The 27,829-nt window shown below is 39.7% G+C and overlaps 1 protein-coding gene across 1 annotated transcript in view; it reads right to left on the reverse strand.

The window, feature by feature from the left end:
* Positions 1 to 22,328, reverse strand: part of SLC44A4 (solute carrier family 44 member 4) — a 1,277,084-nt gene extending 1,254,756 nt beyond the window's left edge. Inside the window, exon 1 of the mRNA XM_044082136.1 lies at positions 22,060 to 22,328. Coding sequence (XP_043938071.1) covers positions 22,060 to 22,093 — 34 coding nt within the window. The 5' untranslated portion in view covers positions 22,094 to 22,328. The remainder of the gene's footprint in view (positions 1 to 22,059) is intronic.
* Positions 22,329 to 27,829: the final 5,501 nt, after the last annotated feature.

The raw sequence follows: 27,829 nt of genomic DNA on the forward strand, positions 1-27,829 counted from the left end.
AAATAGGCAATAATATAAATATCAATATCAGTAAATAACTGCAAAAGAAAAGAAGCTTGTTTCCTTCCAAGTGTGAACCAACCTACAATACTGGAGGTAGTATACGAGTTTTATTTAACAGTCTAATAGCTTGAGATAAAAAACTGTCTTTCAACCAGGCTGTTCTGGCCACCATGCTCTTGTAACACCTCCCCGATGGTAGCAGTTTGTGTTGTGGGTGGGTAGGTAGTGTCCATGATAATGCTTTGGACCCTCCTAAAAACTCTTTTGGTGCAGACGTCCTCCAATGCATTGAGTGTTACTCCAATTATATTTACTGACATAGTCATATTATTTTGGTGTCCGGCTTGCAATACAAAACTTTATTTCACCATCTGGGTAGGTCTTAAAAAGACAATCATCATACTGATATAGCTAATGCTACTGCAGCAGTGATGAGGCCAGCTTCCAAAGCTTCAGGGTAACTTCCATGGGCCCAAACTGGCAGGCAGGTTGAGCCGAATTAACTAAAAGACAAGTCTAGGTGCCAAGCCTCCCTTCACAGCTTCTCTGAGGCTTGCAAGGATCAACTGTCAGTATATGCTGTTCCTTTACTGGGCCCATAAGTTCACTTTGGGGGATCCCTCCATTTAATAATTTTATTATTGATACTTTAACTCTTCTGGAAAGAGATTTTAAACCTAGGAGTGTTTTAATGGACTGTCACTAGACTGTACTATACTTTTAAAATAGCAGAGCTCTTCTTTCCTGTTAGTTTAAAACTTAACAACAGAAAACATTTTTTCTGTGGAGAAACTTCTGATTATTTTACTTTGCGTTTTTTACTGTCTGAAAAAAATCAACTTAAAATCTTTTTATTTACCACCCTGGGAAAGAGGCACCATTTTTGTCTTGACCATGCAATCCGTCACTCCAACAGTCGATCCTCCTTCTAGCCACAAAAAGAAAAAGTTAGGCAAACAGCTTTTGCCATTACAGTAGACTGGTAATTTGCCTCAGCCACATATGGATGATTCTGCTGTGGCCATTAAACCACTCATCTTTTTCCCCAGTTACCAGGCACTATGTACTGGGGGGGTTAGCGACATTCCCTCTGGCTGTTGGAGTCTCACCAGTGGGCAAGAAAGAGCCACTCCTATTGGTCCAAGGAGAGGGAACAGGAAAGGCTTCCCGGTTTAGTCAGAATGTTGTGCCCATCCCTGGGGAAGCTGCTGTTGCTATTAACACCAATAGCCGCATTTTTTCCAGTCAAAAAAACAACAGAACAGTAAATATGTATCTATTCTTCCTCAAATTTCCTTGGGCAGGAGTAGTTTCTGGTTTAGCTCAGGGTTTTAGTTCAGGATATTGATCCTTTCTGTAAAGTAGTTTCTGGTAAAAGAAAGAGGGGCAATCTGGACAGAATAATAAAGTGACAGATATAGGGTTTTCTCATCAAATTTCTGATTCAGACTCAGAGAAGAGCTCAGTTTCTGAATCTCCCTGGGGGGGGGGGGGGTCTCTTTCTCTGAGATTGAACAGTCATTTCAGTGGGACAACACTGAGATGTCTCACTTCCTAAGAAAATACTTTGAGCTGTTACATAATGAATTTCCAGAACATGCAACCCATTCCTCATATTCTTTCAGCTTTGGAGGATGTGTGTATCACTGCCTGCAGCTTTCCTGATAGTCAGACAGCTGCCCCTAAAAAAGCAGATAAAGTTCCTGAGTCTTGTAAGTTTTAGACATTCTTCTTGAACCTAATCCAGCACCAATAGCTTTAGTTAACCAAGAATTTAGCAGCAGAAAGATCAATTCCAATATTACTATTTCTGATAAAGATAAGATTATTGGCAAATAGGGAAAACCTTGTATGTTTCTACAACTTTGATTTTCAGAATTTTGAATTCTCAGGCTCATATGTTAAGGTCAGACCTGACTAATTGTGTAAGTATGAGGAATGTTTTGTCTGCAGTTAAAGTTAGTTCTATAGTACAAGTGATACTCAGTGTTTACAGTGCGTGTATAATTCTGTTGATACTTCAAAGGCTATGGCCAGTGGTACTGTTGAGGAGGTTTGCATTGTTGCATTCTCAGAACTTCCTGGATGATGTTAAAAATTAAAATTTTAACTTTTCCTTGGATGGAGATTTCGTTTTTGACCCCTCTGCCACAAGGTGAACAAAAAAAGTGTAATGAAAGGGGCAAGCGGATACTGGGAAGCTCTAAAATTTTTCAGCCCTCACTTTTCAAGTTTTCCAAGGGATTGTTTATCTCCCTGCCCAGTTTTGGTAAGACAAACTAAACAATAAATCTCAGAAAAAATGCAAGTAAATAGACATTTAAGAAGACATGGCAAGGGGTTCCAAGAAGAATTCTGGAAACTACCAAACCAAGGATAGTTGAGCAAGTCAGTTTAAAGTACTGTTACCCCCTCCCACCCTGGTATTACCTTTTTTCTTCCAGAAAGTCTGAATCTGCACTTTCCTCTTTGGCAACATATCAGACAAATGAGTTCTGAAGATCATTTCAAGTTGTACATGGCAATGGGAGGAAATTCCTCTTTCTGGGGGGGGGGGGGGTATTCCTTATCCTACAAATCAGACTCTTATTTCTACCTATGCTTCATCACATTCAGTCCCAGGGAGTGATAGAACCAGTCCCCCTTCCAAGGTAGAAAGGGTTTTTATTCAAGGATGTTTTTAGTGCCAAAGAAAAAATGCTTGGGAGACCACTTCATCTTTTCTTCCTAAACCTGTTTGTGGTAGTGCCCAAATTCAAAATGTTGTCACTTCACAACCGGTTACTACTTCTTCCTCATTCAAGTTTCCTGGTTGCACTGTCCTATTAATCCGTATGTTAGGTGTACCTTAATGTCGTATGTGTCTGGATCACATTATCTCTGCTTTACCCTTTAGACTATCCACTGCACCAAGAGTGTTCAAGTGTTTAGCTCTAGTTATAGCTTATTGCAGGCTACAATGTATAGAAATGTTTCTATATTTAGATGACTTGCTGTCAGGACTCTCTTTTGGGTGAGAGATCTCTACACCCATTCAGGGCTAGTTGCTCTCTGGTTTTACAATATATTTGTATGAACTACTATCATATGGCCTTTATTACTTCTCTATCAAGATTCATATGTTCATAGTTAAATACCAGGCTAGCTGCCCTTGTGAGGCATTTTAAGCCTTTCCAATATCCCTTTTTTTGCTCAAATTAACCTCTCTCATTTGTTAAACACTAGAGCAAAACAAACTATTAAAAACATAAAACGGCCAAGCGGCTGTAAAGACTGCAACTCCGATTTTATTATAAAACAGTTACAATTCTTAAAGCACTTTTTCGTCTGTTCATACACAGACTTCTTCCGAAGATACAATAACATTGAACAAACCTTATTTAAATAGTCAACAGCTGAAAAAGTGCGGGAAAATTAACTAAAGTCAATTAATTAAACAACATGTACTTAACTAGAACCTTGATCTTTGTTTAAAGGTACAATACTCTAACTTAGACCATGCGCTATATATACACACTAACCTAAAACAGTACATTTAAATACAACCAACATAAATGACATTACTCTCGAAGTAAACAAAATATAAATACACTTGTGTATAATGTTTTAAAATAAACATCTATCTTTGCAAGCTTTTAAGCTTTAATATGCTCATGATTGAGCATGATTCATTCAGACCCGGAAAGCTAAATGCATTTAGGTTTAGCTGCCACATTAGTTCCAGTTCTTCAAGTTTGAATGAAGCCAGGACACCTCTAATGTCATTCACAACCTGATCTATAACCATGAATTTGAACGGATGTTGAGGATTCAGATGGGCATGTTTTGCCAACGCATTGTCAATTTTGTTATGGTTTATGGCATAAATATGCTCATAAATTCTCTCATGGAACCTACGTTCTGTTTTTCCACATAAAATTCTGGGCACACTACACATCTAGTTAAGTAAACAATAACTTGGTGTTACAATTAAATTTAGATTTCACCTTGTATTTATGTCCATCAATTTCAAAAAAAGTTAGTGACGTGTATGAATTTACAATAATTACAACTTTCACACTTGAATGTGCCCGTAATTCTAGAGTGCTTTTAAATTACTCCCTCTCTTAAATACTATTGATGGTCTAGTGCCGAGCCGTTCAAACAGTTCATGGTTAGTTCTAACTAGACCCCAGTTCTTATGTAATGTTCTAATAATATAACTACTTTGGACATTGAAAGTTGTTATGAAACTACATTTGAAATTCTGTTCTCTCCGAGATAAGTGCTCAAGTGAGTGAATCTATTGGTTCTATCTCCAAAGAAGTTACACTAGTGTTAGATGGTAATTTAACTGATAACATAGGTTTCAGTGAAGATAATTCTCTTTTACGAGTAACCTCATCTATCAGAGACTCTAATAGGTCTTCTGGTTAGCCTCGATGCATGAACATACTTTTCAAAAAGTCACATTCCTCAAAGAAGTCCGTTTTCAAAGTCAAGATGCGGGAAGCTTTCACCAACTGACCTTTGACTACGGACCTCTTTTGATGGAAGGGGTGGCAACTTGAAAAATGCAAAAAGGATTTAGAGTAGGTTGCTTTTCAAAAAATTTTTGCTGTATAAGATCTTAACTCATTGTTTTTAACTAACCAGATGTCCAAGTAAGAAATGACATCAGTATTAAAACTATGCGTGAACTGTAAAAAGTCTGTTGAAGAATTTAACCTTTGAACTAATTCGATAGTTTTACCTTTATCTCCCTTGAATAATACAAAGATTTCGTCTAAAAACCTAGTGTAATATAAAATACTTTCTGATAAAGATGCATCATTGAATATGAAATTGGTTTTCCAGTGGGCCATAACTAAATTGGCCACACTAGCTCCGCAAGGGGACCCCATTGCCAGTCCTACTTTCTGTAAGAAAAATGTTGTCATCAAACATGAAATAACTGTTCGTTAAAATGAGGTCCAACAGTTCAGTTATCAAGGCTATATCCCTATTTGGTGCTCCATGTTTGCGCATCAATGCTGCTACCCACTCAATACTAACAGTATGAGGAATGCATGTATATAAATCCCTGACATCAATTGTAAAAAAATTCGAGTCACATCTATATTCTATATCATTTATACTAGACAAAAAAAGACCAAGAGTCCTTACATATTTGTTTTTCTAGCACAACAAACTTTTGTAACATAGTGTCAATGACTTTTGAACATGCATATGTAGGAGAACTTCTACTGTCAACTAACGGTCTCATAGGTGGGTTATTTAAATCTTTGTGTATTTTAGGGATTCCAAATAGGGACGGATACCTAGGGAATAAGGTGGTCATGTAATTAAGCACTGCTAAATCAACACGTCCCTCTATAAACAAATCATTCAAACAACTTTTAATTAAATTGTATGCTCTATTTGCCTCTGATCTAGAACTTTGCCGATAGGTGTCACTATTCAGCAAAAGATACATACGGTTAGAGTAAATCGGCCTGATCAAACACTACCAACCCTCCACCTTTGTCGGGTTTACAGACACGTACATCCTGTGTTTGTATATACTTTACTAGTTCTAATTCACTAGCATGGTCGACCTCAACACTACAAGGTTTGATCTCATTTGGGTAGAGATTGACCTTACCCATCCTACAGTCAATGATTATATATTAACTGGGTCATACCATAGATAATTTCAGGGAATCCATGCATGGATAAATCATTTAGGAGCTGCCTCTGTCCATTAGTAGTAGAGAGGGCAATCTTGGGGTAAATTTTCTGTTTCCCATCCATAGGTCCAGGTTGTGCTCCACTATGGACAGGAATGAACTTTGTTCCAAAGCATTTCTATCCTCTGCAAGATATAGTTGTCCCTCCATATTATTCTGTTTTTGCAGAAGAAGCTTAGACCCCAAGACAAAGTACTTCTGATGCCATTTGATTTACTGATGTGCAGTAAATACATAAGTACTGGGTTGGAGGACACCCTGTATAGCAGACAAGGTCACCTCTTAGCAGTCTGTAGGACACAAAGTACAGTGACAAGGCTTTGAGTCAATCCATGTATGACATGCTGTTTTGACCTTGTATCCCCTTTTAGCAAGATACCTCGGAGAGTGTTACAGTTGTTGCATGTGTCTGGACAGATACATGCCAAAGGGAGCATTATATTCAGTGATTAACCTAATGAAGGCTGAGTGAAGAGGGATAATGACATCCCTAGATCTAAAAGGGATAATAACAATAGACTGTGTAATATAGAAAGACTTTCTTACAACATGTAATATAGAAAGACTTTCTTACAGCAATGGATACATGTTGAGCAAAAGGTAGGTAGCTATCCATATAAGTTCCCACATCCCAAACAGCTGGGTCAACTCTTAGAGGAGTGTATTGTTAACGTGGTAGTTCCCTGGGACAGATGACTGAAAAGGATACAATAAAGTATTTTTTGGCATGTAGTTTCATTCCATGATTTTGGCACCAATTATTTATTTGGGACAAGCCTTCATTTGGGGATTCAATGACTTGCTTCCTAGCTTTCAGTCATCTGCAAACTTGATATTGACTTTTACTTCAGAAAAGTAGAATTATAGTACATTTTATTGGCCATTTCAGCATGCCTGCCCATGGATCCTCCTCTTTCAATGCAGTCTCATATCAAAATGTTTTAGAAAGGGGTTTTGCATAAAAAAAAAAAAAAAAGTCTAAGAAAACTGATAGCTCTAACACAAACTTAAGTTCCCAAGCAGCTGCTAACACTTGCTCCATTTGAATTAGCTTGCTCCATTTGAATTAGCTAATCTGCCAGTCTTGAGGTTACTAACATGGAAACAGTTTTACTGATTGCTCTGAATTCTGCAAGAAAGGTATCTATGCCTTATGCCGAGTCAACCCTATCTCATTTTCCATGGGGGCAGAGTTTCTTTAGATATAAAAGAGTGATTAGTTCTTAAAGTGGTATCAGAGTTTACTTTAAGGAAAAATATCCATCTCCCCAATTTCTTTCTTGAACCCAAAAATGAGGGAGAAGGAATACTCCCTACCTTGGATGTCCACAGACAACACAGGTACTATTTTGACAGAACTAAAGCTTTCAGATCAATTCTTCACTTCTTGGGAAGGTAAAAAAAAAAAGGATAACCTTTGTCAAAAACAAACAGACTATTTCCAAATGTTTGTCTAAGGCCATTACCTTTTGTTATGCTCACCACCACGAAACTATTCCAGGCAGAATCAAGGTCCACTCTACCAGGGCCTTGGCTTCATCTACAGATTTTTGTTAAGTGTTGAATTCTAGAAGTTGCAATGTGGTCTTCTGTACACACTTTTCATAAGCATTATAAGGTTGATTCCTTCTCTAGGTCTAGATCAGGCTTTGCCAGGACCATTCTCCAGGGAGTTCTGGACTCTTCTCTTTCCACATCCCAAATGTGGGAAGCTATGGTAATCTGCCCATATTGCCAAGGCTACAGCAGCAGGGATCAATATGATGAACATACAAGTAAACTTAACATAGCAGCTGATAATCGAATGATCACTGCTGCAGCAGCCTCTCCCTCCATCTCCCTTATTTTATGACAAGGGGGTGGTTATTTTTTGTTGTTCCTAGCACTGTCCTTTTAAGGCTCAGCCTCCTTCCCTCTGTTGGCAGGAATGCTCTAGGGCTTGGTGACCAGTCTTATCTTTTAGTCAACTCAGCCTGAGTTGACCGACCGCTCGAGTGCATGAAAAGTGCCCTGAAGCTTTGGAAGCTAGCCAGCTGTTGTTATCTACTTAGCAGAATATAACCCCATATAGCCATGGCTACTGCAGCAAGGATCATTCAAACATCTATTGGTATGGTAAGTTTACTTGCCAATTGTACTTTTGTATGAATGACCCAATTACAGGAAGTACGGTACATAATCAAGGGACTGCTTTCATTCTTCCCTTGACAATGCACTAGAGTTATGCAATACTGGTTTGGCACACTCAGTGTAACAGCTGCTTTACAACATATATTTATGAATATGTATTAAAAAACAGACAATACCCAGAATCATTACATACAATGTTGTCACACATTTGACTACAAGCATATGCTTGCTTTGTGTGTGTATAGGTATTGAGAGGTAGATTTCCTAAATTGTGTATAAAGCATCTCAAGATTAAGTCATTCTGGACATATTGCATATATTATCATCATTTTGTAAACATTCAATGCCTTCAAGACAAGACTGACAGCTCTACGTATGAGGAATGTACACTGTTCTACAAGTATAGCAATTAAAATGGACTGTTCAAGACTAGTATTCATTAAAACCAAACAGTAATGGCCAACAAAAAGTGACTTCTTATGGAATTAGCATCTGACTGACTAGTCACAAATAACCTCTGAAGATGAATTATATTTAGGATTCAGGAATGCACAGCAGATGATCACCAGCAGCCATTTCCAGTAATTTGGCAATTGTAAAAACTGTATTAATTCCAGTGGCTACTTCACAGTGTAAACTCAAAGTTTAAAAAATAACAAATCAACAAAACATTGAGTCAAAAGGCAGGGGAGTACAATGAATCCAACAAAACAACATAGTTACAGCAGTTCAGATTCTGACCTTCCCTCTCCGCCCATTTCCTTACCTGCTGGATGAGTTTCCAACTAGTCAATCAGTAGCTCGCATTCTTATCCCATAGATGAATGGTCTTGTATGCCCCGTGCATTTTTTGAATTATCCCACTCAGCCTGTTCTGTTAGGACATTTATGTGCCAAACATACTTGAAATATTAATATGCAACCAAACACCCTAATACTGGGTGATTTCAACTACCCTGACATTAACTGGGAAAACTACTCGTGCACCAACACCTTTGCCCAACGGTTCTTGGAATTCATAAATTCCAATGCCCTGGATCAACTAATCCATAGTCCCACCAGGGGCTCCAATATCCTAGACCTGGTCATTACCAACATGGGAAATTGATGCTCCACACCTATGGTCACTCCCTTGTTGGTCAGATCAGACCACAAGCTAATCACCCTTAACATCCACATCCCACCCGCAGTAAGGAAACCTCCATAAAAAACTTCTCCAAAGCCAACTTCATGCTACTCAAGTCAGAAGTTACAAACTTTATGACACACATGCAGATGGGAACTGAAAGTTCGACTGCGGAGTCCTACACTAAGGCACTGTGCGAGCACATCCACTCATGCATGAATCATGCCATCCCAAATAGAACAAAGATGCTCCCTCAAAAAAAAAAAAAAAAAAAAGGAAGCTAATCTGGTGGTCCCCTGCCATAAACAAACTTTACAACAAAAGGAAGAAACTGTTGCAGAAAAGAGGAAAATCCCAGGATGCAAAAAACTCCCTTACCAGCCTCAGTAAGAAGCTGAGATCCCTCATAAAATCCTCCAAAGCTAGTTACGAAAATAAAATTACCAAAGATTCCAAAGACAACCACAAGACATTCTATAACTATGTCAAGTATCTAAATGGCAATGCTCAGATCTACTCTGAGCTACAACAGAATGGCATTAAATATACTCATCCCAAGGATATTGCCAATATCCTGGCAGATCGATTCAGTGCCACCTTCACCCCCCTGTCACCCCCTAAATGGCCTATCTCAATACCGGAAGTTTGCCAAATTCCAGTAAGAATGGCCACACAGGTAAAAAAACACACTCTCCAAAGCTAAGAATACAGCATCCATGGGACCAGACAACATCCCGGGCTGTGTACTACATGAACTACAAAATGAACTGGCACCTCACCCAAGTATCATGTTTAATCATACCCTCACCTCAGGCTTCATGCCCACTGAGTGGCGCACAGCTACAGTTATCCCACTCCACAAGGGGGGGATCCACTTTGGATCTGGGGAACTACTGCCCCATCAGTCTGACGAGCCTGATCTGCAAGGCCATGGAACGTATTATCATGGAACTTATAAACAAAGACATTGGCAACCTTAAAACACTGGACCCCACCCAGTTTGGGTTCATGAAGGGCTGATCTTGTCTCCTGAACCTGACTGATTTCTTCAAATTAGTCTCCAGAGACATGGACGAGGGTAAGGCAGTCCAAACAGCCTATCTGGACCTCACCAAGGCCTTTGGCACCATCCCCCACTCTGGAATCATAGATAAACTTACTAAGCTGGGCATTAATCCCTACATTACTCGATAGGTTGCCAACTGGCTTACTGACAGAACCCACACTGTAAAAGTGGCCGACTCCAAATCCAGCTCCAGACAAGTGAAGTACTTCAGGGTTCAGTCCTGGGACCTGTCTTGTTTGGCATCTACTTCTCTGAAGTACAGGCCAACACTAAGGAACTCTGGCTAACAAAGTTCGCAGATGACTGCAAACTTGGAGCCATTATTGAATCTCCAAATGATGTCAATACTCTACAAAAGGGCCTTACAGAAACAGATGCTTGGTGTCAGAGCCATGGACTCAAGCTCAATGCCAAGAAATGTATAGGTATCCCCTTTGGGAAAAGACATGTACTCATGAATTATCACATAGGTGGCAGTACACTAAACACCGAAAGTGTGAGAGACTTAGGGACACAGGTGGACAGTGGTCTCACCTTCAATAACCACAACAGTCAGGAAATCCTTCTATGTGGCACACCTCATCACCAAGGGCTTTTCATCCAGAAAAAAAAGGAGGTCATTGTCCCACTGTACTCATCCCTCATTAGACCCATTATAGAATACAACGCCCCATTTGGTATGTACCACTCAAGACATCTGCAACAACTGGAAAGGCCGCAGAAATACCTCACTAAAAGAATCACAGGCCTAAAGCAGATGCCCTATGCTGACCGCCTTAAAAAACTCCAGCTATACTCTTGTCGCATATAGTCTACTCCGAGGCAATCTCTGCTTAACATACAAGGCCATGTCAAACCCAGAGCTGTTGGACATGCTACATTTAAAGAAATCCCAATCCCTCAGAGCCACACGCTCCAAGGATCGAAACCTTGTCATCACAATAAACAAAACGTGCTGGAGGGATAGGTTCCTGACCCAGAGACTCCTCAGACTCTGGAATAGACTGCCCATACATGTCAAGCAGGGCACCTCTCTTTGGCCCTCTTCAAAAGGAACCTTGATGATTGGATGGGAGAAAGGAAATTCACCCCTGGGATCATGTCAGTCGCCCTGCTAGACAGGGTTCCAGGGAAGTAAATAGTGTGGGAAGAAACAGCCAGGGAATTGTTATGGCTAGGCTTCTATAGGCCCTAGGGCTGATAGCCTAGTACCAACCTATGAAACACTGTTACAACTTGTTTATTAAGAGTCTTCTTACACTAGCCCAAGTAAATTTCTTCTCCAAGTGTGGTTCTTTGTTCTTGCACAGGCTATCTTTGCAGATATATATAAATCTGAAGAGCAAGGCAACATGCGAGGTGGACAAGAATGGACAGTTACAAAAGATGAGTGAAGGTCTTTACTCATGCACTGCCCAACTGATTTTTGCATCTAAAACCACAAAAAACAGGGTCCCATTTTCAATAGCAACCTGGAACACATCAGTGTAGAGCAGTTTTTGTTTTACTTTTTTTTTTAACCTTAACAAGCATTGGAATAAGCAAAACATACGAGAGTACAAAAAAGTCCAAAATAAAAGAAGTCCAAAACAGATAATATGCAAATTCTACACGAATATGTTGTTTAACATGGCCTAATTAATAAAGTAAATTCCTTGAAGACATGAACCAAATGCTAGACAGTCAGGTATTACAGGATTCTGAAACATGGCAGTCAAACAAGACGAAAGGAAACAGAGGTTGGGGGGCAGGGTTAATGCCTTTACAAGGTGCACAATGTCATCATCTGAAAGTTTATATGGGAAAATCTATTCAGACCTGTACATCATAAGATGCTGTGCCCTTAAATACACATTCATCTGTTCTCAAAAGAAGGGTGCGTGTATTAAAATCCACACTACTGAATATGTAATAAAAGTAAGGAACTAAATGTTAAGTGGCTAGATTTATATTCTGTATTAACCAGTGCAGTCACAGTCTTTAAAGCTTTAAAGGCAACATTTCAATACAGGAAACTACATCCATGGAATAGTCTGATCTTTGCTAGCAATGCTTAATGAAATTAAACAGTGTTAAAAGCAGCATTACAGAAACTCAAAACAGCACATAAGGAAAATACTTGCAGAGCTCACATTCAATTTGGAGAAACTTCCTAGAAATACTTCCTTTTCAGATGTATGCTTTATCAAAAAATGATTTTAGACATAAGTCTGTTTACTGACACCTCTTACAATACACTAATGGCATCTTGCTAATTCGTATTCTGTCATACTACTTTAATCCCATCTTGTTATAAAGCTTAAGAACAGATCAATGCAGAAGGCCAAGTGTTGCTCTGTTGTATGCACCCAGACAAAACTAATCTTAGAACATCAAATTTCTCTACTCACAAACACATGCAGTAGTTATATCCCTTTGCTGCCTGTTTTCAAGCACTGCTATAAAAGTGGAGCTTACTGGATTACATCTGCAAGGAGTGCTTTGCTTCATTCTAACCAAGTGGCTTTCATAGAGCTAGTAACTTAGTACAGTGACTTAACAGGAAACTGATGTTATATAAACAGACTAGAAGAATGCTTTAAAAGACAGTTTTCATAATTAGAATTCAAGTGCCTGACGCCATCTCTTATACCTAAAGACCTAACCCTTGCATTCCACTTCGAGTAATCCTATAATACAACTGCATTGGTTCTTCCACATGTTAGCAGCGACCTAACTTGAGAGAGACAGAGAGTGAGTGAGTGAGTGAGTGAGTGAGTGAGTGAGTGAGTGAGTGAGTGAGTGAGTGAGTGAGTGAGTGCACACAAACACATATATACACATTCTACACTTGCACACTAACAGACACATTCAAAAAAAAAAAAAAAAAATGTGCGTGTGTGTATCTATATATGGGTCTGCTTCCTTAACTTGAAACTCTGAAATCTCGAATTTCAGTAGTTTGAGTCCAGAATGTCGAAAGTGCAGTTCTTTGAAACTGCACTATTTCGAACCTTGGTTTATCGAATCTGTGGTGGATTTACGTTGGTGCTTTATTTAGTGTGTGCTGTCACTTTAAGGGTTCTGCGGTGTGGCAGACAATGTTCATGTCTTGGGAAACAGAGCAAGGTGCAGAGAAATTGAAGTAAAATAGAATAAAAACTGCACCAAAAGCTCACACACCAAAGATTTTATTTAAACAAAAAGGTAAGCGCTTTCGCAACTAACCAAGTTGCTTCATCAGACAGCTAGAACTCCGGTCCGCTAATGATTGGCAGCTAGTTTTTATGGTGTCGAGTTGCAAGCCCGACGCCCAACCTTCATCGAAGGCACACCCATTCAACATGTCTTTCAAACGCCCACTCGACCGCGGGGAGAACATGCAGACTCCACACAGAAGGCACTCCCAACTCAAGCCAAGAATTGAATGGGAGAACCTCTTGCTGCGAGGCAACAATGCTACCATTGCACCACCGTGGAAGTCTTCATCAGACAGCCAGTAAAATACTATAAAACATTTAAATAAATAAGACATGTCAGGTGATCAGCACTGCTAAGGTCATTGGTTATAGTCAATTAAATTGTCATGATTAGTTAAATTAAAAACACGAGTGCTGCGCATTGTATAGCCTTACTAAGCTCTTATAAAAGTAGAGAAAGCATTTCACATAATAACACTGTACCTAACAACAAGCTAACCATTTCTGTATATATCATACTAAAAATTAAAGCTTCTAAGGATAGGTTACTACAATTTATGTGGCAATGGATGTGCTTTGAGAAAAGGTTTAAGGGAAGCAATATATTTTTTAATTTTTTGTGATACAAGTAATACATCCTGACATCAGTGGGGGCGACATTGAGAATTACACAGAAAGCATTGAGCAAGAATGGATACTGAAACCTAATGCTGAAAAACACCCAGGTTTGAATGGCATTGCTTCCCTTAAACCTTTTCTCAAAGCACGTCCATTGCCACATAAATTCTAGTAACCTGTCCTTGGAAGCTTTAATTTTTAGTACGATACATACAGAAATGGTTAGCTTGCTGTTAGGTACAATGTTATTATGTGAAATGCTTTCTCTACTTTATAAGAGCTTAGTAAGGCTATACAATGCACAGCACTCATGTGTTTTTAATTTAACTAATCATGACAATTTAATTAACTATAACCAATGACCTTAGCAGTGCTGATCCTGACATGTCTTATTTATTTAAATGCTTTATAGTATTTTACTAGCTGTCTGAGGAAGCAACTTGGTTAGTTGCGAAAGCGCTTACTTTTTTGTTTAAATAAAATCTTTGGTGTGTGAGCTTTAGGTGCAGTTTTTATTTTATTTTAATGTTCATGTCTTTATGGAGATTCAGGTAGGTGTTTAAATTTAAGGGTTTTAGTGTTAATGTGTTAATATTTAGTTGTTGTGGGGAGCTGAACAAGTAGATTGGAGTAGGTGTGTGTGTGTGTGTGTGTGTGTGTGTGTGTGTGTGTGTGTGTGTGTGTGTGTGTGTGTGTGTGTGTGTGTGTGAGAATGTGGTTATTTTTGTACATGTGTACTGTGTGTTTGTGTGTTATTAGGGGGTTTACATATGACTGTCTGCAGTGGGGGTGTAGGGTAGTCAGGGAAGCTGTGTCTTCCTTTTTGTTCGAGTTAAGTGTGACCTCTGAGTTTGTATATATAAGTAGGGGGGTTGGGGGCACAGCCCCCCCACATGGGGGGTGCAGGTGGGCTTGCCCCCTTGCAGAAACCTATGGTGGTATCAGTTTTGTTTTTGTAGTGTTTGTGCTGTTTTGGGGGGAGGATTTTGTATGTCTGTGTATTTTGTTAGTTTCGATGTTGTGAGTGTTCATGATTGTAGTGTTTCGTTACTTTGAGGGTTCAACATTCTGGACTTGAAATACTGAAATTTAAGATTTCAGTATTTCGAGTTAAAGAAGGGACTATATATATAAATAAATTATAAATATAAATATATAAATAATAATATATATATATATATATATATATATATATATATATATATATATATATATATATAGAGAGAGAGAGAGAGAGAGATCTATTAATATTAGTGTGTATGTGCAGGAGAGAAGGAAAGAATCCGGTTAGTATACAAAGGCTAGAAAGAATCCTTCTGGCACACAAAGGCTTGGGCCTTCCTTGCCAGAGGCAAGCTTTTTGTCAATATGTGTTTAGTTCAGTTTTGTCTTCCATCTCTGAAAGGGAGGAGTTAATGCAATGCTAAACAGAAGAGGAATAAATGTCAGAGAAACAAGTACATGATGGGGGTAGTGGAACAGAGATCTAGGGTGGTATGAATCAGATTTTTAATTTATGAAATATTGAACTGAACCTCCTTCATTCTGATCTGGTAGATACAAAATAGCCCCCACCATTTTTGTATCATTGTCAGTTATAAGGATTTGTTGATAGCACAAAACATAAACCAATAAAAAACATTTTGTTGTTTTTTTGCAAGACTCCCTCAAACCACATGTGGTAGGCTGTACCCCCATGCTCCCACTATTTTTTTATTTTTTTATTTATTTTAAAACAGTGATAAAAAGGAATATTCCTGATTCACACTGTAGTATAATGTTGCTCAAGTACATCACATTCATATTTATCTATATGCCCAAATTTGTCCCCTAGCCAGTAAATTCAGCACTCAACCACCACCACTCAGTACAAATTTACATACATAACTGAAATTTGCTCACTACTGACATTCAAAAGACAGAGCGCAGCAATAACAGCAGTAAATGACTACTAGTAATACTCCAACTAACCACAAGACACCCTCTAAACAGAAAGAAATGCACACACAAAAAGCCATAAACACACCTACCCACAAAATCAACACATTCAACTACCCTCATACAGCAGACATTGAAAACATGTACAAACGTCCATGAGAAATAGGAACATCCAGCCAAAAATCCTGATATCTAACTAGCATAAAATCTGAATACCAAATAGCACATAATTCTTCCTGCATGTGGGATACTACTCAAAAACAAGTTTAAAAACACCTCCAAGCTAGCAGCTCAGCATAATGCATCAGAGATTATCCAAGTTCAACTAACTCTGGGCAAAACCACAATCCAGATTGTAGCTTGCTACAGACCCCCCAACATGCCCCAAGATTCCCACTCCTCTTTTCTTGATGCACTGAAAAATATTAAGATACAACCCAACACCCTAATAATGGGTGATTTCAACTACCCCACCATTAACTGGGAAAACTACTCGTGTACCAACTCTTTTGCTCAACGTTTTTTGGAATTCATCAATTCCAACACCTTGGATCAACTTATCCACACCCCCACCAGGGGCAGCAATATCCTAGACCTGGTCATCACCAACATGGGCGACCGGTGTTCCACACCAGAGGTCAGCACCTCGTTGTTCAGATCCGACCACAAGCTAAATCACCCATAACATCTACATCCCGCTCCCACCCCCATTAGGAAAACTGTAAAAAATGTATCCAAAGCCAACTTCACGCTTCTTAAGACAGAAGTGGCAAACTTCACGACACCCATGCAGATGGACAACAGTGGTACAACTGCTGAATCGTACACAAATGCACTTTATAAGCACTTACACGAGTGCCTGGATCATGCTATCCCTAGCAGAACCAAGATGCTGTCCTCCAAAAAGAGGAAGCCAATCTGGTGGTCTTCTGCCATAAATAAACTCTACAACAGAAGAAAGAAACTGTTGCAAAAAGAGTAAAATCCCAAGATTGGAGGAACTCCCTGGCCAGCCTCAGTAAGAAGCGGAGATCCCTCATAAAATCCTCCAAAGCTAGTTATGAAAACAATCGCCACTGATTCTAAAGACAACCACAAAGCATTCTATAGCTATGTCAAGAATCTCAATGGCAACACTCAGATCTGATCTGAGTTACAGCACAATGACACTAAATATACAGAGCCAACTGATATTGCCAACATCCTGGCAGATAGGGGACCTCTCACCCCCTAAAGGGCCCATCTTTATACCGGAAGAATGCAATGTTCCTGTAATCACGGCTGCACAGGTAAAAACCTCACTCTCCAAAGCCAAGAACACAGCATCTATGGGACCCGACAACATCCCAGGCTGCCTTCTACATGAACTACAGAATGAACTGGCACCCCACCTAAGTACCATGTTCAATCATAGCCTCACCTCAGGCTTTGTGCCCATTGAATGTTGCACCACAACGGTTATCGCACTCCACAAAGGGGGGCCACAACAGACCCCGGGAACTACCACCCCATTAGTCTGACTAGCCTGGTCTGCAAGGCCATGGAACGTATTTTTCATGGAACTCATAAACAAAGACATTGGAGATCTCCAAACTCTGGACCTCACACAGTTTAGGTTTCTAAAAGGCAGATCATGTCTCCTAAACCTGACAGACTTCTTTGAAGCAGTCATCAAAGCCATAGACAAGGGTAAGGTGGTTCACACAGCCTATCTAGATCATGCCAAGGCGTTAGACACCATCCCCACTCTGGAATTATAGATAAACTCACTAAACTAGGTATAAATCCCTATGTCACAAGATGGGTTTCCAGCTGGCCTACTGACAGTACCCACAATGTGAAAGTAGCAGATTCCAAAATCAGACTTCAGACCAGTGACAAGTGGAGTACCACAGGGTTCAGTCCTGGGTCCTCTCCTGTTTGGTATCTACTTCTCTGAAGTACAGGCTAACACAGAAGGTCTTTGGCTAACTAAATTTGCAGATGACTGCAAAGTAGAAGCCATAATCGAACTTCCTAATGATGTGGACATCCTACAAAAGGCACAAAGAGGCAGGCTAGCAAGTATGGTGGATGCACAGGCCAGACAAACTGTAACAAAACACAAAGGGGTCCAGCACCTTGGGAGCGTGAAGATTTATTAAGAGAACCAAACCAGTTTCAGCTTATAGCTTTCATCAGTGGTACATAACATAAAGCAGTATGACAACTGCAATATATACTCAATGTCATTAAAGACCAATGACATCATTTCCTGTCTAAGGAAAATCTGGTCTAATACTAATACAAAAAAAAAACAATAGATTCTACACATATTTACCATTTTTCTTTTGTTCTTTTTTTCTTCTCATTATGTTATAATGTCATAATGATGTCATTGGTCTTTAATGACACCAAGTATATATTGCAGTTGCCATACTGCTTTATGTTATGTACCACTGATGAAAGCTACAAGCTGAAACTGGTCTGGTTCTCTTAATAAATCTTCACGCTCCCAAGGTGCTGCCTCCCTTTGTGTTTTGTTATCCTACAAAAGGGCCTCACTGAGACAGATGCCTAGTGTCAAAGCCATGGTCTCAAGCTCAATGTTAAAAAGTACATTGTCATCCCCTTTGGTAAAAACTCTGTATCAATGAACTACCACATAGGCGGTAGCCTACTTAACACTGAAAGTGTGATAAGAGACCTTGGGACACAGGTGGACAGTAGTCTCTCCTTTGATAATCACATTGCCACAGTGGTCAGGAAATCCTTCTACCTCATCACAAAAGGTTTCTCATCCAGAAAAAAAGAGGTCATTGTTCCCCTCTACTCATCACTCATTAGACCCATTAGAGAGTACAACACCCCTTTTGGTATGTACCTCACAAGACATCTACAACAACTGGAAAGGCTGCTGAAATACCTCACAAAGAGGATTACTGGCCTCAAACAAATGCCCTATGCAGACAGACTCAAAAAACTCCAGCTTTACTCCGTTGCATATCGCCTACTCAGAGGCGATCTCTGCCTAACATACAAAGCTATGTCAAACCCAGAGCTGTTGGACATGCTCCACTTAAAGAAATCCCAATCCCTCCGAGCTACACCCTCTAGGGACATAAACCTTGTCACCACAATAAACAGAACATGCTGGAGGGATAGATTCCTGTCCCAGAGACTTCCCATACTCTGGAACAGACTACCAATCTATGTCAAACAGAGCTCCTCATTAGCACTCAAGAAAAATCTTGATGATTGGATGGGTAATAAGAAATTCATCCCGGGGATCACTTCTGTGGTTCTGCTTGACAGGGGCACAGGAAAATAATTTTCTTGGGTGGCAAAGCCAGGATACCTTTTTGGCTAGGCTTGTACAGGCCCAATAGCCTAGTATCTACCTATGAACCTATGAGTGACAAAAAATGATGGAAAAAATATAAATATACTAGCAAAGAGATACAAGTAAAATCTGTAAACATTAATGAATTGCACTAAAATTCGTTTACACGAGGTCATTTATTTTTGTTCCGAAAAAAGGAGATTAAACATGTGTGGCCTTTCAATTATTAGTGCTGTTAGAATGTCAGTCATGTTGTGTGGTTTTCTGTGTACTAACAGCTTCAACAATCTCATGTGTGATGGGAAAGATTTAGAAAATTGTGTGAAAGTGTCAAGCTGGAAAATAGAGACACCTCCAAAAATAGGTACATTCATGTACAGGGGTAAATCAGGCCTGAAAATAAGTATGTTCTTCCAAAATGGAAATTTGAGATGTCTGACCCCCTGCACTTGCACAAATATACAAACAAAATGCGATGTCATCATCTACACACCCACCAAACAAGTTGCCCAAATGAGTAGTCATCCAAACAAAACACAGTCGTGTACATTTTTTCATTTATCAAAATGGTAAACCCCAGATAAGAGAGGTCATAAACATATCTGGTACACTGTGTAGATCGGATTTTATCAGCCCTCAGCATCATACTTGACTGTACAGATTTTTGCAGAATGTCCAAATTTTTGTCTCATAATTTTGGTCTTTCCAGAATGCGGGTCCCGCACAATTCAGATTTCAAAATATGCCTTCTAAGCTGGTGGCCTTCTCTTAAGAAATTTAAACGCAGGATAATTGTGATGCATCTTTATTAAAATATATTTCAGATATTATAATTGTCACTCTGTTTTTGTCCAAGAAATACCCTCAAACAATTTTCATCTTCTTCCATTCCTCCACTCGTTGCTACTACCTGCATTTCAGTGTTATACTGCTTTCACGGTTTTTTTGAAATCTTCACCCTTTTTTACTCACTTTTTGATGACCAAAGAAACACTTGTGAGATGCTCCACTCATAAAAACTGCATTTAAGCCCTATTCAAGAAAACCTTAAGCGGTTAATGTAGTCCACTGGAGTCAGTGGAAAAACCACTAACACACACACGTGCACACACAGACATACGCGCACACACACAATGGAATGGGGGAGGTGTCTGTTTTGGTTGACATGAAACATTAACATTTTTCAGTAGTGCTAGTTGCAGACATCCAGTGTTCCTCATCTTTACCCGAGGTACCTTTCAGACAACAGACCAGTCAGTACCATATTTTACCGATACACACATTGTGCAACTTTAAGAAACTCTGCCCTGTCTGTGCTTCTTTCCACCATACCAAGAGACACCATCAGGACCAAGAATCTTTGGTCATACATCCGTTTTCCCACTTCTGTCCTGGTATACATTATCTTCCAGCTTATGTCAGCATGTATACACACACACACACACACACACACACACACACACACACACACACACACACACACACACACACACACACACAAACAGACACTAGTATAATTATTTTTCAGAAAAAAATTAAGTATTTATGCTCTGCAACTTGTATGCATCAATAACTTTCTGAACTTTCTTTTTCATCTGTATTTTGACAACTTGTCACATGTACCTTTACCCCAGTTCTGTGTCTGTCTTGTTGCACTACTGCACATGCACACATACCCAAAGTTCTCACTATGTATGAAACCACCTTGACAAGGAGAGCAGAGGATAAGAAAGCCCTCAGGAAGATCCATGCCCATAATGCCAGACCAACATTTGTCTACTGCTGCTCTGAGGGTGGAAAGGACCATCACGCCAGGATTGGATTGCACAGCCACAGAAGATGCTCCCTGAATCAATTCAATAGAGGCACAAACTCTTGATCCTTTGAGATCAAAGGATGCCTACACATTATCTCAACAAACCTGTGTTGCTACTTTTTTGTCTTTTACTTAACCTCCTGATTTTTGTCCAGTACCAACATTAAGGATAAGTAAATTAAACAGTTGATTAGGGTGTCATCTTATTTAGAATACAGTTTTCTTGAAGTGGGGCAGAAGTACTCTAAAAACAACACAGCTGGAGTGCCATAAACAAGCTTGCTTAGGGCACTCATACATTGAGATGCCACTCCTATATCAGACATTTAGTTCTCACAAACATGTCACAAAGCTGACAATTATTACCCGAGCATCAGTATAGCTCTGTTTCAGAATAAAGAGGACCAGACCTCTCAATTGTCCAGATTTTTGGTCTGCTCCTCATAAAATTTGTAGTTTTCTGGCTAATCTTTGGGATGATCTGAGGACTGAAGTCACTAAATAAATGACATACATTCGAGTTTCAGACTTCATATCCTTCAGAAAACACATGCTAACTTAAATCCTGTTATTCTAACAACTTTCTAAGTTTATAAGAACAATATTTAAAAATTGCCCACCGCACACACATATAATTTCAGGTTTTGTCCAGATTTCTTGAACTCAGAGGTCGAGAGGTATGAAGAGAACCTTACATAGAACACAATGACTAGAATCAGTTTAGTCTTAAAATAAATAATTTTGAGTCTACTGCCTTCATTCTTGTTTAAAACTGATTAACCACAGCAATTTTTTCTCTGTACAAATAAATATATATAAAACAAAGGCAAGCAGAATGGATTACTTCACAAATAATGTTTCAATGAGATAGGGGAAGTTTAGAGCAGTGCATTGCTACCCTACTTTTGTCCAAGAAAATCAAATACCTGTAAAAGTGGAATGTACTTGCTTCTTGTACACAAAGATTTACTGTTTACTTTTAACTAGATAAACTTTTCCTCTGGTAGTTCTTTCCTAGTTTAAAAATGTACAGCTACACAGCTTTAAGTTTTTCATAAAGTCAAAGTCAAAAACTCGGTTTGCATAAAGACTTCTGCCATGGCAACAGCAGTTCTCTACAGACGACTTAAAAAAAAAACCTTCATTAACTCACCATATGGCTCAGAGCTATTTTCCTTTTTGCCCATGCTGGCTACAGGGAGGGCGAGAAGGGATCCTTCTCCCTATGCAGTCCTTAGTTAGAGAGATTCGTAACCTAAACGACCCAGTGTCTCTTCACTTTAAAACAGGTGTACTGAAATGCAGATTCTGCTGTTATGCTTCTTTCTGGCTTCCTCTGGGATTCTGTAACAAACCAATGAAACACCTGCTGACTCCTCCCTTCCTAGTCTGATGTCATGGAGTTACACCTGTAGAAACCAGTTCCTTTTCCTCTATCTCTTTTCCTAACTGGCCCCACCTGCTACTTAACAAGCAGGTAGAACAGGTGTCAAAGGGAGAAACAACATAACAGTGGGAGGTGAACTGTGTCTCAGTTCACTGCTTCTTAACTATCTATTTGCAACTCCACTCTTCTAACAGTGATTAAATTATTAACAATAGGAATAAAAAATATTAATCAGAACTGTAAATATGTCCACTGACACTCAGGTCTGCATGAACATCCATTCCCTTGTGATGTTTCACTGAGACAAACAATATCAACCTCATAGAAGACATGAGTTCACATCCTGTGTTTATTTGTGTGTGTTTCAGAATGTACTAGATTAGTATTTCATATTCCATTTATGTTAGGCAACAGAATATAGTGACAGTGAAGAGAAAGGCGAGAAATAAATATTTTAAATATATGTGGCACTATCCAGCTACAAACACTAGTAAAGAACTATCTGCAACTACTAACAACAAAACTCAGTCTAAATAATGCAAATATTCTGAACTCTGTCCCTTACCTAAGAATAGCTGCTAACAGATTGTGAGTAAAGGAATGCACGATTGAGTAATGCTTTAAATCACCGCAAAAGCTTTACAAATGCTACCACTTATAGGCAGGAGTCATTGCACATACTAAAGAAAGGGATTTTGTTGTATTTGAAAGTTATGACAAGTGTTAAGAAATAAGAATGATGCTCTCACTAATAAAGACTGTTATATCAGCCATGACAACTAAGTGCTGTCCTGCTCTTTTGGCCACGAGTATTGCATTGTTTCTTATGCGAATGCTCCGGACATTTGCTACAGTGAGTTAGATTGTAATTGCTTTGATAATATCATGTGTGTGCTTTCATCTTTGCACACAACCTAATCTGGATTAGATTTTGATCCTACAAGGCTGTTTAAACCATGCCCCGAACCCCCTAAGACTATTTTTTCTTAATTGCCATGCTTTAACCAAGAACAGGACTTTTTTACATCTTTCATCATATGACAGCTAAATAACCCTCATATTCAAGAAATTATCATCCGATCAGGACAGACTGGAAAATTGTCATTGTGTCTCTAACTTTCTTTTAAAAGGCAAAGCTATTGAAAGCCAGTACATGCATAGAAAATTTCCTTTCTGACGTCACATGACTGCTTTGATCGTGCTATGGCTTTATACCTAAGCAAAACACTAAAAGAGCCTTATTTGGTTTATTAGTGGCCTCCATATTATAAAAGATCAGTGGTTATACTCTAGCTTGGTGACTGTTAACACCACGGACCATAGCATTCTGAATGAGTTCCTGAGACAGTATTTTGGCCTTTCTGGAAATGTCATTGAATGGTTTGCCTCTTAACCCTGTGGGCTGCACTCAGAAGGTGGTCTCCAGGCTTAATTCTTCCAGTAGTTACCAAATGGGAGTGCAGGGTGCCTCAAATACAGCAAAACAGAATCATTATTCCAGTATTATACTGATGATATCTACCTGTATTTCTTTCTTACAATTGATTCTCAAGCAGACTTCACCGTGCAGATCCCTATCAGATGATCGAGTTTTCAGAAACTGGAAATTTCATATGGTCGAGACCATATAATCGAGATTTCTGATTTCCTGACAACACAAAGCACACTTTTTTAACATTATTCTACTTCTTTTCAGCTGCTTTTGGTTTGATAATAAACTTATATTATTCTGTAAGGTACTTGTGACAGCACTTTATCCATATTATAAATATTTATATTTATTCTGCTGCCTTTATAGGTTCTGGCACTAGATCTTTTGAGGTCTGTAAGTTCCCCTTATCTTAACAAAAATGTGTGTGTGTTTTTGCAAAAGACAGTTTCCACCAAAAAGATTTCTACACAATTCTCTCTCTCTCTCTCTTCTTTTTCTCTCTCTCTCTATATATACGTGCATGCATGTATATATATATATATATATATATATATATATATATATATATATATATATATATATATATATATATATATATATATATATATACACACACACACACACACACATACTTGTGTGTGTGTGTGTGTGTGTGTGTGTGTGTGTGTGTGTGTGTGTGTGTGTACATATATATATATATATATATATATATATATATATTATAGGTTTATAGGTGTGTACTAGGCTAATGGCCCTGGGGCCTTTACAAGCCTAGCCCACAGAAGTGCCCTGGCATTGTGCCGCCTGTCGTTAGTTCCCAGTGCCTCTTTCAAGTAGAGCCACTGGAGTGATCCCTGGGATGAACTTTCTATTTCCTATCCACTCATCAAGATTTTTCTTGAAGAGGGCTAGTGAGGTGCTCTGCTTGACATGTATGGAAAGTCTGTTCGATAGCATGGGCAGTCTCTGGGTTGTGAAACTGTCCCTCCAGCATGTCCTGTTAATTGTGGTAATGAGATTGAGGTCTCTGGAGCATGTGGTGCAGAGAGATTGGGATTTCTTTAGATGTAGCATTTCTAACAAAGTTGGGTCAGACATGGCTTTGTAAGTCAAGCAAAGATCGCCTCTTAGTAGATGATATGAGACAGAGAATAGCTGGTGTTTTTTGAGTCTGTCCATGTAGGACATGTGTTTAAGGCCTAGGATCCTCTTCGTGAGGTACTTTTGTGGCCTCTCCAGCTGTTGCAGGTGTCTAGTGAGGTACATGCCAAATGGGGCATTATAATCTATGATTGTCTAATGGCAGAAGAGTAGAGAGAAATGATGACCTTTCTTCCTGAATGCAAAACTCTTAGTAATGAGATGTGCCACATAGAAGGACTTTCTGACCACAGTGGCAATGTGGTGGTCGAAAGAGAGGTTGCTGTCAACGTGTGTCCGAAGATCTCTTATAATGCCTTCAGTGTTCAGTGGGCTCCCATCAATGTGATAATTAGTGGGAACTGAGTTTTTTCTAAAGGGGATGATGACGCATTCTTTGGCATTATGCTTAAGGCCATGGTTTTGACACCAGTCATTGGTCTCAGTGAAGCCTTTCTGTAGGATGTCTGCATCATTTGGGGAGTTAATAATGGCTCCCAGCTTGCAGTTGTCTGTGAATTTGGTGAGCCAGAGTCCCTCCGTGTTGGCCTGAACTTCTGAGAAGTAGATGCCAAACAGAAGAGGACCCAAGAACGATCTCTGTGGGACTCCACTAGTGACTGGCCAGCAGTCTGACTTGGAGTCTGCTACATTCACACTGTGGGTTCTATCTGTGAGACAGTTTGCAACCCACCTAATGATATAGGGGTTGATGCCTATTTTGCTGAGTTTATCAATAATTCTTGAGTGAGGAATGGTATCAAAGGCCTCAGCAAGATCAAGGTAGGCTGTATGAACTGCCTTACCTTTATCCACCACTCTGGTGACTGACTCAAAGAAGTCAACCAGGCTGAGCAGGCATAATCTACCTTTCACAAAACCAAAATGCGTGGGATCTAGAGTTAGGAGTTTCCCTATATCCTTGTTAATTAGGTCCATAATGATGCGCTCCATAGCCTTACATATCAGACTTGTCAGGCTAATGGGGGTGATAATTTCCAGGGTCTGTAGTAGCTCCTCCTTTATGGAGAGGGATGACTTTAGCAGTGCGCCATTCGGTAGGGACAAAGCTTGAGAAGAGGCTGTGAGTGAACAGGACACACAGATGTGGTGCCAGTTCACTTTGTAATTCATGTAGAACCCAGCCAGGGATATTGCCGGGTCCCATGGAAGCTGTATTCTTTGCCTTAGACAATGCAGCTTTAACCTGTGCTGCAGTAATGCTGGGTGCCTGGCATTCTTCTAGTATTGAGATTGGTCCTTTGGGGGGAAAGGGTTAAAGTATGCCCTGAATCTGCCAGCCAGTATGTTGATAATACCTGTTGGCTCAGTATAGGAGGTACCATTGTGCAGTAACTCAGAGCAAATCTGGGTATTGCCATGGAGATTCTTGATATAACTATAGAAAGCTTTTGCTTGTTTTTAGTGTCTGCTGCAATTCTGCCTTCATAGCTGGCTTTGGAGGTTTTGATGAGGGATCTCAACTTTTTGTTGAGGCTAATAAAATAATTTTTTTCCAGTCTTAGGACTTCAACTTTTTCTGCAACAGTTTCTTCATTCTATTGTAGAGTGTTTTAATGGCAGGGGACCAACAGACTGGCTTCCTTTTTTTGGAGGAGAACATCTTGGTTCTGTTGGGTATGGCTAGTTCCATGTATTTATGTACGTGTTCGTACAGTGCATTGGAGTATGATTTGGCAGTCATGCATCTATTTTCCATTGGCACGGGTGCCATGAAGTTAGCCACCTCTGTTTTTAGGAGTCCACAGTCAGCTTTGGAGAAGTTTTTCATGGTGGATGCCTTTGCAGGGGGTGTGGGTGAGATGTGGATTTCCATGGTGATTAGTTTGTGGTCGGATCTAACCAGGGAGGAATTGATTATTGGTGTACAGCAATGGTTGGCCATGTTAGTAATAACCAAGTCAAGGATGTTGCTTCCTCTAGTGGGGGTAAGAATGAGCCGATCCAGGGCATTGGAATTGATGAATTCCAGGAAGAGTTGGGCCAGTGCATTGGTGCATGAGTAGTTTTGCCAGCTGATGGAGGGGTAGTTGAAGTCACCTAGCATGCAAGTGTTGGGTTGGATTTTAATAGTTTTCAGGGTGCTTAGGAATGTGGAGTGAGAGTCTTGGGACATGGTTGGGGACCTATAGCAGACTACAACCTGAATCGCTGTCTTACCCAATGTTAGTTTTACCTGGATTATCTCAGATGTGTTATGCTGGGCTACTAGTCTGGAGGTGTGCATATCCTTTGTGAATATGGAGACACCACCGCCTTTGGAGCTTCGGTCCAATGTTCTGGGGCCAAAAGGTGTGGAATGAGTTATAGCCTGGTAGTGCAGGGGTGCTTTCTGCTGCTTTAAACCAGGTCTCCATTACAGCACAAATGTCAATGTTCTCCATTTTGAGGAGTGCTTCGAGTGAGTGCATTTCAAGATTTAGACTTCTAGCGTTGACCTTCAGATTACATTTATTTATAGCTGTTACGGTGGTGATTTGGTCTTTGGGACACTGCCTAAAAAAGGCACTATAAGGGTGGCAAAAGCCTTAGCCAGTACCCAGAAACCCAGGGGTGACAGATGCAGGCCATCTCTGGCAAAGCATCGAGGTCTGTCAATCATGTCATCCCAAGCAAACAGATACTGCATCCCCTTAGAATGACACCAGAAACTTAGCCAATTGTTGAAGTCAATCATTTTCTGTTTGTACTGTAGTATCATTCTGGGCGATGGTAGAATGCTGCTCAGGGCTAGGGTCATACCTGACTGGGCCACATAATCCGAGAGCTCCATCATGTCTCTTTTCATGTAGTCCAGGGTGGTGCCTCTCAGGTCATTCACACCCACATAGACAATGACAGAGTCATACTTGTACTTGTTGTGGAGTGACCTGAGTATGTGTGTTATTGTTGGATTCTGGCACCTGATAGCTGACTGTTACCTTCTCCTTATTCTAGGGACAT

This window comes from Protopterus annectens, chromosome 9.part0, assembly GCF_019279795.1.
Source record: "Protopterus annectens isolate FY-2018-M chromosome 9.part0, PAN1.0, whole genome shotgun sequence".
In the NCBI taxonomy this organism is placed as follows: domain Eukaryota; kingdom Metazoa; phylum Chordata; order Ceratodontiformes; family Protopteridae; genus Protopterus; species Protopterus annectens.